This window comes from Elephas maximus, chromosome 13 (assembly GCF_024166365.1).
Source record: "Elephas maximus indicus isolate mEleMax1 chromosome 13, mEleMax1 primary haplotype, whole genome shotgun sequence".
NCBI lineage: Eukaryota > Metazoa > Chordata > Mammalia > Proboscidea > Elephantidae > Elephas > Elephas maximus.
This window is the reverse complement of record NC_064831.1, coordinates 82212423-82228240: the sequence shown is the minus strand read 5'-3', so window position 1 is coordinate 82228240 and position 15818 is coordinate 82212423. Positions and strand designations below refer to the sequence as shown.

At 45.9% G+C, this 15818-nt stretch overlaps 1 protein-coding gene across 3 annotated transcripts in view; it reads right to left on the bottom strand.

The window, feature by feature from the left end:
* SLCO3A1 (solute carrier organic anion transporter family member 3A1) overlaps positions 1-15818 on the bottom strand; it is a 350108-nt gene that overhangs the window by 74939 nt on the left and 259351 nt on the right. For all 3 annotated transcript variants that reach the window (XR_007519927.1, XM_049906091.1, XM_049906090.1), the window contains exon 3: positions 7665-7763. Coding sequence is in view for 2 of the 3 variants with exons in the window: in XM_049906091.1 (XP_049762048.1) it covers positions 7665-7763 (99 nt within the window). In the remaining variant the exon portion in view is untranslated. The remainder of the gene's footprint in view (positions 1-7664; positions 7764-15818) is intronic.

Genomic DNA, 15818 nt, shown 5'->3' with positions numbered 1-15818 from the left:
ATAAGTGAAATTAAAGTTTGCATTTGGTGGTTCCCCAGCAGATTATGAATGTGGCGAACCTAGTCTGAAAACTGTCATTTCTGAGGTACTTCTTTTCTCTGCCTGTCTCCACAACAACAACTAGTTGCTGTCAAGTTGATTGTAATTCATGGTGACCTCATGTGTGTCAGAGCAGGACTGAGTTCCACAGGGTTTCCGATGGCTGATTTTTTGGAAGTACATCATCAAGCCTTTCTTCTGAGTTGCCTCTTGGTGGACTTCGACCTCCAACCTTTCAGTTAGCAGCTGAGCATGTTAACCATTGTACCACTCAGGGACTCCCCACAGATAGTATTCTCATAAGGCATCATGGCTAGTTAGGGTGGACATCTCCCTCCACCTACCTGGCAATTGTCAATACTCAGTAGATGCTGTTCTAGTGTCACCAACATTGAGGGAGATTTCTTCATGTGGAATGGCAAAGAATGGCATAGCAGATGTACTAACGTCTACATCCAGGTCTCCTCATCTTCTGGGGACAAGGAGGGTCACCTCCCTTGCTTGGTGAAGCTAGATGTGGCCCCATGACGTTTCGCCAATGAAATGTGAGCAGAGGTGATGTGTGTCACTTCCTGTGGAGGTATTTATGAGCTCGTACGCGATTCCCCATGCTCCTTTCTCTGCCTTTGTGACACAGCATGTGAAGTCCTCAGAAGATGGGACCTGAAAGATGGCAGTGAACAAGGTCTCCCTGCTCACCTGCTCTGGATATACAGCATCGGCAAGTCACTGAGCTTTTGGAGCTATTTGTCACCACAGCATAACCCGGCCTACACTGACCAGCACAAAAGCTTAGGAAATACAAATTCATGCTCTTTAGGAATAGAGGTTCTGAGGAGGCTGGAAACAGTTAAAAGTATTTCTGATTCTAGTTAGTGTCTTGACCTTAAAAAGAAATGACTGCAATTTCAGCCTTCTGGTGAAGGCTGCTGTCAGTAAGATGTAAGATGCCCAGAACAAAACTGAAAAGCACCAATCTGTCTCATTTACTTGTTGTTATTAGGGGCCGTCCAGTCAATTCCAACTCACAGAGGCTCCATGTAACAGAGTAGCACTTCCCTACAGGGTTTCATTTACTTAGATGCATCAAATTGCCAATAAAACTAGAGCTATGGAGGAAGAAAGATGGTGAAAAGAATGGGTTGGGGACAGCAATTCAGGCCGAGGTGACAGCCTGAGCAAAGTCATGGCTTCTTCAGAGGACTGTGAGTAGACTTGCTAAGCCCCCTCTAGCTATTTGTCTGTTGTTGCTAGCTGCCGTTGACATGGTGATCCCATGAACAACAGAATGAAACACTGCCTGGTCTTGTAACATGTTCATGATTGTTGGTATGTTTAAGTCCATTGTTGCTGCTACTGCAGTGTTGTACATCCTAAGGAGGCTTATCATCTGCACTGTATAGGACAATATTCTGTTGTGATTTATAGGGCTTTCACTGGCTAATTTTCAGAAGCAGATCATCAGGCCTTTTTACCCAGTCTTAGTCTGGAAGCTCCACTAAAACCTGTTCGCCATGGGTGACTCTACTGGTATTTGAAATACCAGTGGCATAGCTTCCAGTATCATAGAAACATGCAAGCCACCACAGTATGATAAACTGACAGATAGGTGGTAGGACCATTTGTCTACCCCTTGGTAATTCCAGACACTGAGAAGAGACGCTGTTTCATTCTCAGGGGACTGTGGTGAGGGTGAAGGGAGAAGAATGGGACAACTGGGCAGTAAGGCCAGCTATACCCTGGGTGCACCATGATGGAAATGTCTACCTGTCATGAGATCAGCATGTCGCTCCTGGCTTTGCACAGGTGTCTACTGGCTTAGAAGGTTTTTCTCCTTTAGCAGGCCCATTTTCCTAGTCCCTTCACTCTTGGAATCCAACTTTTGGAGAGGTTTTGTTGGGTACAATGAGCAAGCTCTTGAAAGCTGTTTGCTCTCTCTATTGAAGGTCAAGTACACACATGAGGCTCTTGGAGATCTTGACCCATTTCTGAGGACTGCTACCATTTCGGAGGGACAAAAGCAAGATCACTGGGAACAGGGTTAAACCAATTTAAAATCAAGCAAGCAACCAACCCAGGAGGATACCAGAGACCAGGAGAAGGAAATATGGAAGCAAACTGGGGACATTTACTTCTTATTCCTGGGCCATAGTGATAAGTAAGAGATACTAGGGACCTCTGGGCATTTTTTTTTTCCTTTTTCAGTTCATTTACCTATTTGTCTAACCAATTTTGTGGAACTTTTGCTATGAGACTTAAGAATTCCAAGAGTATCATTAAGTTACAAACCTAATTAGACAGGGAGGGGCTGAAAGTGGAGGGCAGTATGGAACGACCAGGAGTCCAGCTGCTGAGCTAATTAGTCCAGCAGAAAGAGAGCTGGCAGCGGCTACCAGCGCTCAAAGTGGCCAAGCAGGAGGCTCTCAGGTTGTTGACCTTTCTCGTGAAGCAAACAGACAGCCATATTTTGTTCCAGCTACAAACATCAGGCCCATGTCTGTGGGGCCGGCTGGCGTGTGCCTTAGGACAGATCTCCATGGATGTTGTGACCAGGTCAAGTTATCATAGCAAGGCCTTGAATGTGGAAGAGGGCAGCCTACTGGCTAAATTCCTGGAGGTGTTTCAGGGAACCAAGCGGCTCAGTTTAGAGTAGGGCTTTTGAGTCAGACAGGCCTACGGTTTGAATCCTTGCTCTGCTCCGACAAGCTGTGGACACGTGGTAAACTCACAGGTTCTCACAAGGCTTAACACTTATTGTGTGCTTCCTGTCACACACCAGGCATTGTGCTGAGTGTTTTCTGTGATTAACTCACATACTCCACATACAGACGTGTAAGAAGTAATGTACCCAGGATCACCTAGCTTGTAAGAGGCGTAGCTGAGATTCAAACTAGGTCTGATTCCACCACCTGATCTCCTTTGTAGTTCCTGGTCACCATTGACCTCGGGTATGGTCAACTCCATTGTCATGTAGGCATGGTGACCTTATGTGTGACATAACAAAATGTTTCCTGGTCCTGTGCCATCTTCATGATTGAGGCCAGGGAGTCCACTGCTGCGGTTATTGCGTCAACTCATCTCATTGGGGATTTTCCTCATTTTCGTTGGTCCTCTACTTTACCAAACATGATGTCCTTTTCTAGCAATTGGTCTTTCCCGGATCTAAGGGTCACAACAGAAAACTCAAACTCTTAACCACTGCATAATAACACTTCACGTGTGAAATGAGGGTAGCACCTACTCTCCAATGGGAATGTTCTGAGTTCAAATGAGGTGACACAGGTAAAGCCTTAGTGCTCAATTCATGGCCACTGCTGTTACTGATAAACACACAAAGTTTAGGCTGGTCAATGAAATGGTTAGGGGCACACTCAGCTACTCAGTCCTTCTTTTTCCAGGCCCTGCTCTCGACTAAGCCTCAAATTTACAGAGATCTCAGTAAAATAATAAATGCTGGAAGCGCCATCATTTCTTTCCCTGGCTGGCAGAAACAGGATCTATTTCTCCTGAAGGAAGACGGGCAAAGAGAGCCACACAGGGATTAAGAGGGGATGAGAGGCAGGCTCTGCTGAATGTCTAAGTGCAGCCAGGGGAGCGCTCCAAGCCGGCTGCCCCCTGGGTCTCGCCCCCCATGACTGTCCATGCCTAGAAACAACAGCCTCTGGACACCGATGTCAACCAGGCTTCCTCACTGGGCTCTGCCTTCGATCCAGGCCACATAGGGAGGCACGTCTCCTCCACGGCTTTCAGGCCACTGGGTTCTGCTGGCCCCTGCCCAGCTCTCAGCAGGAAACATATGTGCAGGGGACCTGCATATTCATGCTTAAGGCGACATTCCCACTGGCTGGGCAACCCTAAAGAAAGGCTCTGTTTTAGGAGGTGAGGAAAATACAGGTGAGTGTCATCCCTAAAGAATTTACAACCTCCTCCTCGAAATATAGCCCAGATCCACTCAAAGACCAGGACAAGTTTCAGTCACAAGATTAGGGGTAAAAAAAGAGTGGAAACTAGAATTCTGAGGCTGACTCCCTACTAGAATATATTATATTCTTCTGCCCCCTAGTGGCAAAGAGTAGCAACAAGCCTCATAGTCCCTTCAGTGAGGAGCAAAGAAAGGCTATAGCTCACAACGAACCCTTACTTTCATTCCTGGGAAACAGATGGGGGAGTCTGCTATCAACTCGTCAGGGGGCAGCTACCACCAGTAAAACGCTCCAAATGGAACTGAAAGGCACCCATCTGTCTTACACACTCGGATGCATCACACTGCCAACGAAACTTAGAATCATGGGTTAGGTTGCTTCACCCATGAGGGGTGCAGTGGGGAAAAATGTTGAGCAGAACGGGGTGGGGGCAGCATTCCAGGCTGAGGGAGTAGCCTAGCAAAGGCATGGCTTACTGTGAGTGGACGACTAAGGCCCTTCCGTGCCCTGTGGCCATTCCAGGCACTGAGAAAAGATGCTGTTTCATTCTCAGGAGAGATGTTTGATGAAGGGAATTATGATGTAGTCACAGAGATCTGGGTTTTAGTATAGATACACCGTTTGGATAGGCCCCTTTCCCTCTCTGAGTCTCAGTTTCCTCAAATGGAAAATGAAAAAGTTCAAAGAGTATTACGTCTGAGGTTCACTCTAGCTCAGATACTCTGTAAGGACCTTGGGATCAAAATAACCAAGTCATTGCCATCGAGTCAGCTCCAACTCATGGTGACCCCACGTGTTACAAACTGCCCCACAGGGTTTTCCTGGCAGATCACCTGGGCTTTCTTCTGTGGCATCAATGCACGGGTTAAAACCACAAACCTTTAGGTCAGTAGTTGAGTGCAAACCCTACGTACCATCCAGGGACCCACAGTTCCCTGGTAACCCCTGGAAATCTGGGTCCTGATTTAATGGAGTCACCACTGATAGGCTAAGAGGCAAGATACGCGGTCTGGCCATTTGGGTTCTTCTGCATGGCTGTCCCCACTGCACCAAATACTGCCCCTTCCGGAGCCCCTTTTGCTATTCTTGTCTTGTGCTGCCTATGGTGAAGCTGTGGAAGCTGGCTTTCCTGTCTCTAATTGGAAAGGTGGCAGCTAACTCTGAAAATGTGTTCTTTTGCCACCAGCCCACCCCCATCCACCTGCTATGAATAGGGTTCAACATGCCAGCCAACTGCTGGAAACACCACCATTCAATCGCCCCAGCAAAGACCCAGAACTTTAAAAGAATCAATAGGTACGCCTGGATTGGATTTTTTTTTTTTCCACTTGGAAATTTGTAACATCATTAGCTACAAGTAAATATATCAGCGGGATTAATGGAGTGAATCACAAAGTGACTTGATTGGATTTAAAACCACATTATTTCTTTGGGTTGAATTAGTAAATTTAGCACTGTCGAGAGATGATGGATTGAGATCCCAGGAACCGAGAGTTCTTATTGATCCTCTGAATAGATCGGCACAGGCAGGAGATGCTGGAATGGCCTCCGGCACTCTGTTTGCAGAGAAAGACAACATGGCTTCTGCGCTCACGGAGCTATACAGACAAATGCTGTTCCCTTTCGTGACCACACAAGGTGGGCAGTATTTAAGATGGCCCCAACAATCCCTGCCTTCTAGTACTTCCTTCTTCTTGGGTCTTGAATGTGGACTGGAACAAATGACTCAACTTCTAAGAAACCAAACACAGCAAAAGTCATGAGGTGTCACCTCTGAGATGAGATCATAAAAAGACTGTGGCTGTAGTCTCCGGGTGCTCTCTCACCCTCTCTTCGGTCAGGGAACCAGGGAAGGCCAGCTGCCACATAGAGAGGTCAATCAGAGTGAGCCTGGAAGCAGATCGTACAAGATCTGCCATGTGAGTGAGTTTGAAAGTGAGTTTGCCAGGTGCATCCTGAGATGACTGCAGGGCAGGCTAACGCCCTGACTGAAGCCTCATAAGAGATCTGAGCCAGAAGCTCAAGCTAAGTTGCTCCTAGATTGAAGACTCACAGAAAAAACTGTGAGATAGTAAGTGCTTGCCGTTTTAAGTTACTCATCAGTAACCAGTTGCCCTCGAGTTGACTGACTCACGGTGACTCCACATCAGAGTAGGACTGCTCCGTTGGGTTTTTCAAGGTTGTGGCCATTCAGAAGCAGATCTCCAGGCCTTTCTTCTGAGGGCCTCTGGGTGGGTTTGAACTGCCAACACTTCAGTTAGTAATTAAGCACTTAACTATCTGTGCCACCCAGGGACTGCTAAGCTTGGGGCTATTTGTTATGAAGTACAGAAAACTAACATACCACATGCCTTGGTTAGGCCAATGAAACATGAGTAGAAGCAAGGTGCATCATTTTGGAGAAGAAGGTTCAAGGGTCAGTGTGCAATTTGTCACAATCTAGTTTCTTTCCTTAAGAAGCCCTGGTGGCTCAGCGGTTAAAGAGATGACCAACTGAAAGGTTGGTGGTTCGAAATCGCCGGCGGCTCTGCGGGAGAAAAATGTGGCAGTCTGCTTCCATAGAGATTTACAGCCTCAGAAACCCTATGGGGTCGCTAAGAGTCAGAATCGACTCGATGGCAATGAGTTTGGTTTTGATTTTTGTTTCCTTCCTGGGCAACTGTAGAAGCAGGGGTCAGGATGACACTTCTGTGAACTCGGATCCCCCAGGAACTACGATGAACCAAGCCCCACCTTCCCCAAGACCACCAGCCTACACTGGGCGTGTAGTGTGATCAAAAAATAAATTTTTGTTGTATAAAACCACTTAGATTTGGGGAGTATGTCACTACAGCATAACCTAACCCATCCTGACTAGTGTACTGTTGAATCACGGAATCACGGGTTGGGTATCCCAGGGCAATCGGAGAAATACATTTGTTCTTTCTGCCAAGAACACAAATGTTTTGCTTAAAATGGTTTTGAGATCACAACAGTCTCTTAAAGAGAGAGTTTTCAAATATTCTGCCTTGCTGACCCTGTGGAAACCCTGGTGGCATACTGGTTAAGTGCTACGGCTGCTAACCAAAACGTCGGCAGTTCAAATCTACCAAGCACTCCTTGGAAACTCTACGGGGCAGTTCTACTCTGTCCTATAGGGTCACTATAAGTTGGAATTGACTCGATGGCAGTGGGTTTGGGTTTTTTTAGTGGCTGACCCTATTCACGCTCTTTACTTGCAGACCACACGCTCTAACTTATAGTTTAGGAAATAGGGTCCCATATATTTTTTTTTTTATAGATTAACGGGCCACCATTCAGTGAGCGTGTGTACATGGCAGGTCTTTCCATATCTATCCTCTTATTTAATTCTTTACAATAGCTTTTTCTTCTGAGGGCCTCTGTGTGGGTTTAAACTACAGATATAACTATTGTTACCCTTAATTTATAGATGAGGAAACTGCAAATTGTAGGGCTAAAAATCAACTCTAGAATGTTATTCAACCTTTAGGTATACGTCGGCAGGACCTAAACTTGAATCCAAGCGCTCTGAACCAAGACTAATGTTCTTTCCTTCTAATCACAGATGCCCGCCAGCTATAGACATGAATGCATTAAGGCTGTCACTCAGTAGGAAGGTTCTAGAACCTACAGGCTGAAGCTTCCTTTTTGAGGGGAGGGAATGCTTATTGTGATAGTTAAAAATTCAGACATATTCCTTACTTGTGTCAATGAAGACTGCATCCACATAGATTTTGGTACAGAAAGATCCCAGGATAAATCCGCAGGCTGGTCCAAATACCAGCATTGTGAACAGGATTCCTGAAAGAAGATGAAACAAAGATGAGATCAAAAAGCAGACCACTGGAAGAGCAAATTCATCAAAGGTCGAGGAAATTATTTTGCATTGATCGAGTGAGATGTTTGATTACCTAAATGGCATTATAGGAATTAGTTTAAAAATCCCAGAGAGGGAAAGCTAGTATTGCTGATTTTGGGCAACTCTGTTGAAGCACAGTATATTACACAGGAATTCTACAGTATTTTGGTAGGCTGCATTGAAATATTTGTGGGCCCTAAGTGTACTTCCTTTCAGAGGCCTCTACCCTGCATGCTATCAAACATATCTGCATACATCCACATTTATAACTAAATATCTGTTTAGTCATAAACATTCTTGAAAGGATATTTGTCATTCTGATTTGACATTGACCTTCTCTGGCTTTATGTAATTCATTTAATTGATGGTTGGCTAAGATTTCTCCACGCAGGTTGTGCAAACTCAGGAATTCTTGTAAAGTGAGAAAAATCTAAGCAACAAATTATTTTCGAATGTACTAAAATGTTTATGAGCACGAAATTTAATAAATGACAAAGCTGACACAGCAGCATGCTTTGAGAATATTTAATTACATACTTATTAATTTCAACTTCCCCCCACATTTTGGAGCCTTTGTCTGGTGGTGTTGCTGTGACAGTTGTTCAGGTCTTGGCATTTCCCTCAGCCTGGAGGAGACAGCAGGCCCTGGGCATGCGCTTAGGTACCTGATGAATATACCTGCTGCTGGTGAGCCTACAGTAGAGAGTAGAACTGCCCCAAAGGGTTTCCAAGGAGTGGCTGGTGGATTCAAACTGCCAACCTTTTGGTTAGCAGCTGAGCTGTTAGCTACTGTGCCACCAGGGCTCTGCCCTCATGGATAAAAAAAAAAAAAAGTACCTGGAATTTTGTACAAACCTTTTGGATCATTCTGGGAAAAGTATTGGGCCCAAACTAAAACCCACAGGTTGTATCCATTTAATTGGATTTCAACTTGGGACATATTTCTTGAGCACTGACAGTACTCTAGGCCTTGAGGATAAAAGCAAGAGCAAAGATGTGGCCCTGCCCTCAAGAAGCGGGCCGTCTGGTGGGTTCAACCAACACATACGTCATTCCAACCAAGAAGACTGCCAGAAGGGTGGCGCTCACGGGTTCATGCAGGTACATGGAGAACAGGGTAGGGGCTGAATTTGACCACAGGGAATCTGAGGTCCCTCTCCAGCCTGTTCACAGGAGCAGTCTAACTCAGGGTGAGTCCTTGTGGTGATGTCATCAGGGAACCAGTCAAATATTCATTCATTCATTCAATCAACATTTATTGAGTGCCGACTAGGTGCCGAACACTATTCTCAGTGCTTAGGGATTCAGCATTGAGCCAAACAGTCAAAAATCCCAGCTCTTATAGGACTCATTGGGTTGGAGAGCAAAAAAACAAAAACTTAAATTACAGACCAGGAGATCAGATGGTTTCTAAACACTTGGTGAAGGATGGCATACCTTCCTAATTTACAGACAGGACCCCAGAACCCAAAACAATCCGTGACGACTCCTTGCCAGGAGTGTTGTCTGACGAAGGAAGGAGTAGAGAGAGGATGTCTTGTATCGTAGAGGAGTCCCTGCGTGGTGTGAACGGTTAATGCACTCGGCGGCTAAGCAAAAGGCTGGAAGTTTGAGTCCACATCGAAGTACCACAGAAGAAAGTTCCGGCAACCTATCTCTGAAAAATCAACTGCTGAAAATCCTGTGGAGCACAGTTCTATTCTGATACACATGGGGTCACCATGAGTCGAAATCAACTCAATAGCAACTGGTTTCATGTCACAGAAACGGGGCTTGGTCCATCCTTAGTGAAATCCCGCCCTGTGATTTGATACGAGATCTAGAACTTCAAGTGTCTTAAAACGTTGTTCCTATACCCAGCCAGAGACCCCCAATCTCACCGTTACTCCTGTTTATAAGAAAATGTTACTTTAGCATTAGATAATCAGCATTATCGCATTAGCTCTGGTTCTTCATAACTTAGATTAAGGTAAGCAAACAAAGAAAGTTGAGAACGTTGGAGGGTATCGTTAGAAAAGTCTGGAACATGACAATCTTTCAGTTAGTGGCTAGAATTGGGGGGCAGTCCTTAGCAGAGTGAGGTTAAGGGTTGGGGCAGAACTAGTCTTGGCCCCCACTCTCTAGGTGGAGGAAGCAAGAAGGAAGAGAAGCTGAGAAAGAGGTAGGGGAAGTGGGACACACACATCTAAGGCAAGGACAGCACCAAAGGCAGACTGAAGAGACTACAGGCTACAGGCTGAGGTGAACCTGCACTCAGAGCTGCAGGCACTGTAAAGATGGCACAGCAAGCAAGTTAACTTAAAAGGTCCTCCCTAAATAAAGGGGCATGGGTGACAGAATGCAATTCCCTCACCAAGGACACTAACTTCCCTTCTGACTCACTATCCCCTACAAATTGAATAATGAAAATTATAATAAACAATAGGTCAAAGGACCAAGCTGTTAGTATCCTTGAAAAAAAGGAAACAACCAATGAGCAGAAGAGCTTCTGTAGAGATTGTTTGGTTCCCCCGCTCTTGGGGACAGTAGAGCATGTGGACTGACCAGGCATCATGGGGCAGCTAGGGACCCTCAGCCCTGGGCCTCCTGCCCTTGTACAGGCTGTGACATGGAGAAGGAAGGGCATTCCTTGAGATGCTGACCTGAGCTAGCCACAGGAGACCAGCAGGGCCCAGACGTGGCAGCGACTGTTGCTGAAGGCTCAGAGGGTCAGTGGCCTGCCACAGAGACACCCAGGCGGCCTCCCCATCCAGCCAAGAGCAACCCCCCACCTCCTCTAAGAGACAGTTTGGGTTCCTGTACCATTTGGATTGTGGCTTTCACTTTAACAGGACAGTGTTCAACCCACGCCCTAAAGATACCTGATAGCACCTAGTGCTCAAAACCACTGCCATGTGTAGGGCACACATTTTTGTGTGAAGGGCATTTATTTTCTCCTCAGTCAAAAATCTCTGTGGGCCGTCATCTGAGTGGCTCGTCCTCAGAAAGATGTCAAGGTGAATCTCCAACAGCAATCTGTTCCTGAATATTCTCCAAGGGTCAATCTAGTAGTGGGGACATGGGAGGTGTCCTTCAAGTAACAGGAAGGGCCCTTTTTCACTTCAGAAATACCATAGGATAACAACTCAAATCAGACAGCTTAGAGGGCACAGCACTGAGTTTTAGGGAAAGTTGTTTCCCTGAGGGAGTGTGAGGCTGGCCATGAGCCCACAGAATGGTACTTCTGAATTCGCTTCCTCAGCTCTCCTCTGGATTCATCCTGCCAGGCTGTGATTTTGTTCTTACTTCTTTAGCAAAACCATCTAAATGTTCTGGACGAGAAATGCATTACCAGGCACTAAAACCCAGGACCCCTGTGTAAAGGAGCAAGTGCCTCCAGGTCCAGGAGAGACCACCCTTCAGTGGCCCAGTGCTGCCCCCTGCTGTCTGCTGGCTTTGTGTGCACTGGAAGAGGTCAGGAGCCGGAGACAGAGAGAGAGAGATGCGAAGGGACCATTCACATTCTCTGAGCATCTACTACTGTGTGCGCTGGGCTTTGCACCATAATCTCCTGTAATCCTTTCAATGACCCCAAAGGGAGGTTTAATGGCCCTATTTCAAAGCAGAAGAACTGGAATCTCAGAGAGGTTCGGTACCTCAACCCCTAAGCATAGCTAGCAAGCAACACAGTCTGGATTCGAAGGCAGGTTTCTCCAACCCCCTAAAAATACCATATTAAAGGCAGGCCAGTGAAACAGGTGGGGATGTGAATGGCTTGAGTTCAAAACCCAGTGCCACCATTTCCTAGTTTTGTAAACTTTGGGCAAAGTATTTAATCTCCTCATGCCTCAGTTTCCACATCTGTAAAACAGGGCCAATATCAGACCGACCTCACAGGGCTGTGGCAAGGGTTAAATGCACTACTACTTATAAAGCTCTTAGAGTCTGGCATATGAAAGTGAAAATGCTTCTTAAAAAACCATGTCTGTGTCTACTGTACCACAACAAGGGCCAGGGCACCTGAGTTCCCAGTCCTCCTCTTTCCAAAGTTCACTTCCTCCCTCCATACCTTGATTTCCTAAAGCCATCAGGGGAGTACAGCCAGAATGCTCCTTAGAAGCGAGGATGGCAAGATTTCATCTCACACACTCCCGACATGCTATCAGGCAGAACCAGTCCCTGGAGAAGGACATCATGTTTGATAAAGTCAGCGAAAAAGAGGAAGACCCTTAACGAGATGGGTTGACACAGTGGCTGCAACAGTAGGCTCGAGCATAGCAATGATGGTGAGGATGGTGCAGGACTGGGCAGCGTTTCCTTCCGTCGCTATGAGTCGGAACCAACTTGACAGCATCTAACAACATCAGGGGAGGGGGCTGGAGCTGGGAGCAGACCAGGCTCAGGAAGCAGGGTGACCCGAAGCCTCAGCAGTGCTCAGATGGTGTCTGAGACTTTGGTCCCAGACCCTCCAGACTTTGTCTACCCCTTGCTCTGACTGCCTGCTTGCCAAGCCTATTCAGATGGCTAATCTGGCTTCCCAGGGACTTGACAACTGCACAAAGGAAGTGGGGCATTCTGGAGAGAACGGGATGATCCCACGGTGATCTAACCCTGGCATCCTCATCTGCACATGGGCCTTCTGTAAATGAGGTGAGTATAAAGCTGAAATTCCCAAACTGTGTGCTGAGGCACCTTGAGACACCGCAGAGAACTACAGCTGTCACAAAATATTTTAAGTTTTTGAGGAAAACACAGAGGCACCGTGAGTCACTCGCTCAAGGTAGCTGACAGTTTCAACACTGAATCTCATTACATTCCTTTCAATTAAATTATATCTTTGCAATGCCGGGTTTTCAGTGGTTGCTGTGATCAAAAGCAAATACCATGTGAAAATCACTGCAGAACAGGAAATGAAGATGGTGCTGTCCAATCTGCTTCTAAGGTTTGAGAGCTGTGCAGTGCCCAACAGGGACACATCTCCAATTAGTAAGTGACTGTGGTTATCAGTGATTAAATAAAGTAGTTTTCTTTCAATTTATATGTATTATTTTTCCAAATAGCTACTAAGTTGTTAGGTCAAAGAATCTTATTAAGTAATTTGAATCTAACTGCTTGATAATCAAAATTGCTGGATATTTTCTTTTGGACTCAGAGAACCAGGAAACAGATTACCAGAACACTAAGGACACTGTGAACTGAGAAGGTCCGGGAACCTCTAGTGCAAAATGTGAAAAGCCGATTGTCTTCTCTTATGCCCAAGGGTTGGAGGGTGTCCGGCCATGGGCCAGGTCAGGGTAGGCTAGGTGTGGTCTTCTTAGCTGCCATCGATTCTGACTCATAGTCATCCATGGGACAAAGGAGAACTGCCCCGTAAGGTTTTCTAGGCTGTAATCTTTACAGGAGACCTCCAGGTCGTCCTCCCACAGAGCCGCTGGGTGGGTTCAAATCTCCAACCTTTTGGTTAGCAGCCAAGTGCTTAACCATTGTTAACCAGGTCTCCTTAGCCTAGGTATAAAACCCCAAAACTAAACCTGTTGTCTTGGAGTTGATTCCAACTCACAGCGACCCTAGGTATAAAAAAAAAAAAAAAGACCCTAGGTATAAAAAAAGACCGTGGCAATTTCATCAAGGAAGCATCACTGCCTGGTGGTGAGCCTGCCTCTTCCTGCTCTATGTTATTGTTGCTCCAAGTTGCTAGGTATCATCAAGTCAATTTTCGACTCAGAGAGAGACCCCATGGGACAGAGTAGAACTGCCCCACTGGGTTTTCTAGGCTGTCATCTTTACGGAAGCAGATCTTTGGGTCTTTCTCCCACAACTGCTGGGTGGGTTCGAACTGCCAACCTTTCAATTTGCAGTCAAGAACTTAACCATTGCACCACCAGGGATCCTTTCTTCCACTCCAGCTCGCTACATTTCATACACACGCACACTCACACACAGACACATACACGCACACACACAATTTCTTCCTAGGATCTTTATTCATTAATTATCACATATTAGTAACAATACTTAAAAAAAAAAAAGTTGCCATTGAGTCAATTCTGATTCCTGGTGACCCCATGTGTGTCAGAGTAGAACTAGGCTCCATGGGGTTTTCAGTGGCTGACTTTTTGGAAGTAAAAAGTCTTTCTTCCAAGGAAACTCTGGGTCGACTCAAGCTGCCAACCTTCTGGTTAGCAACTGAGCACTTAACTGTTTGCACCACCCAGAGACTCCGAGTAATAATGATGAAGTTGAATAATTCTCCCTAGACCAGTAAATCCCAAATAAAAGTTCCTATTTGGATTTTTCAAGTTCCTCTTCTAGTTTAATGCCTCTGGCCTGTTCCTTTCTGTAGGATCAGGGCACTGCGGCCTTGCCTTCCCTAGGACACAGTTTTGCATGTAAAAGGAGGTACCCTCAATGGGAGGGTCCCTAGCACCCATGGACCTGAAGCTGTGCGTGAGAACTGAGAGAGACAAGGGGCAGAAGCTGAGAAGAGAGCACTATACAGAGTAACAGAAGGTGGGGGTCTGAGTCCTGGCTCTGGCCCTCAGCTGCAGGTTGAACTTGGGCAGGCCACTGACAAGCAGAGCTGCTCACGCTCTCCTTTGCATTACTGCTGTAACTCATTCACACATCCTCTCAATAGATGGTGAACTTGCTATGTGTCAGCATGGGCTGCCTAGGAATATAAGAAGAACAAGGCACCATCTCTGCCTCAGAGGCCTGAGAGTCGAGGCCAGTGTCTCTGGAACGTGCCCCAGTGAACACCAAACCTGAGAAATGGCCACAGAAAAAGTTCTCCTGGTCAAATAATTAACAAGAAGCTTCCTACAACATCTCCTTCTTAGAGGCTCCCCTGAATACTGGCAATGACAAGCTCTGAGAACTCCTGCTGTTTCACACAGCACTTCCCCAAATTTGCTTAACAATTGTATTAGTTTCCTGTGGCTGCTGTGACAAATTGCCACAATGGTAGTGCCTTCAAAACAACACAAATTTATTATCTTACACATCTGAAGGCTAGAGTCTACAGTGGGTTTCACTGGGCTAAAATCGACAGGGCTGGTTCCTTCTGGAAGCTCTAGGGAAGAATCCATTTCCTTGCCTTTTCCAGTTTTTTGTAGGCTGTCCACATTCCTTGGTGGGTGGAGGGGGAGCTTCCATTTTCAAAACCAGCAGTGGCCCTGGAGTCTTTATCATGGCACCATCTTATCTCTCTGATTCCCTCAAGGCATCTCCTTCTCTGACTCTTCTGCCTCCAGCTTCCACATTGAAAGGAGTCTTGCCTGGTGAAGCAATGGTTAAACCCTCAGCTGCTAACAGGAAGGCTGGCGGTTCAAACCCACCCAGCAGTTCTGCAAGAGAAAGACCTGGCTATCTGCTTTCATAAAGATGTGCTGGGACATCTTGAAATTATAGGAGAAAAAAAAACCCAACTTGACAACATATTCACAACTCAGTTCCAGGCAGACTGAAGATCTAAATGTGACCAGCAAAACAATAAAGCTTTCAGAAAATAACAGAGGAAAGTATCTTCATGACATTAGGACAGAGAATGATTTTTTAAGCCACTCTAATAAAAAGTGTTAATTGTTAAAAGATTGATAAATTTGTTTGCATTAAAATTAAGAACTTCTGTTCATCAAAGGAGCCCTGGTGGCACAGTGAATAGCTCGGCTGCTAACCAAAAAGGTTGGCAGTGGTATATTTTGTTTTAGTCTGGTTATAAAAGTAATGCATTCAGAAAGGGGAATAAACCACCATCAACCCACCATCCTGAGGCAATCACTTGCTTCAAATCTTTTCTCTCTCCTTTCTGAGATACTTGAGATCAAACAATGATTGTCAGGACTATATGATGTTGTTGTTAGATGCCATCCAGTTGGTTCCAACTCATAGCGACCCTATGCACAACAGAACAAAACACTGCCTGGTCCTGCACCATCCTCACAGTTGTTGTTATGCCTGAGCCCACTGTTGCAGCTACTTTGTCAATCCATCTCGTTGAGGGGCTTCTTTTTTGCTGA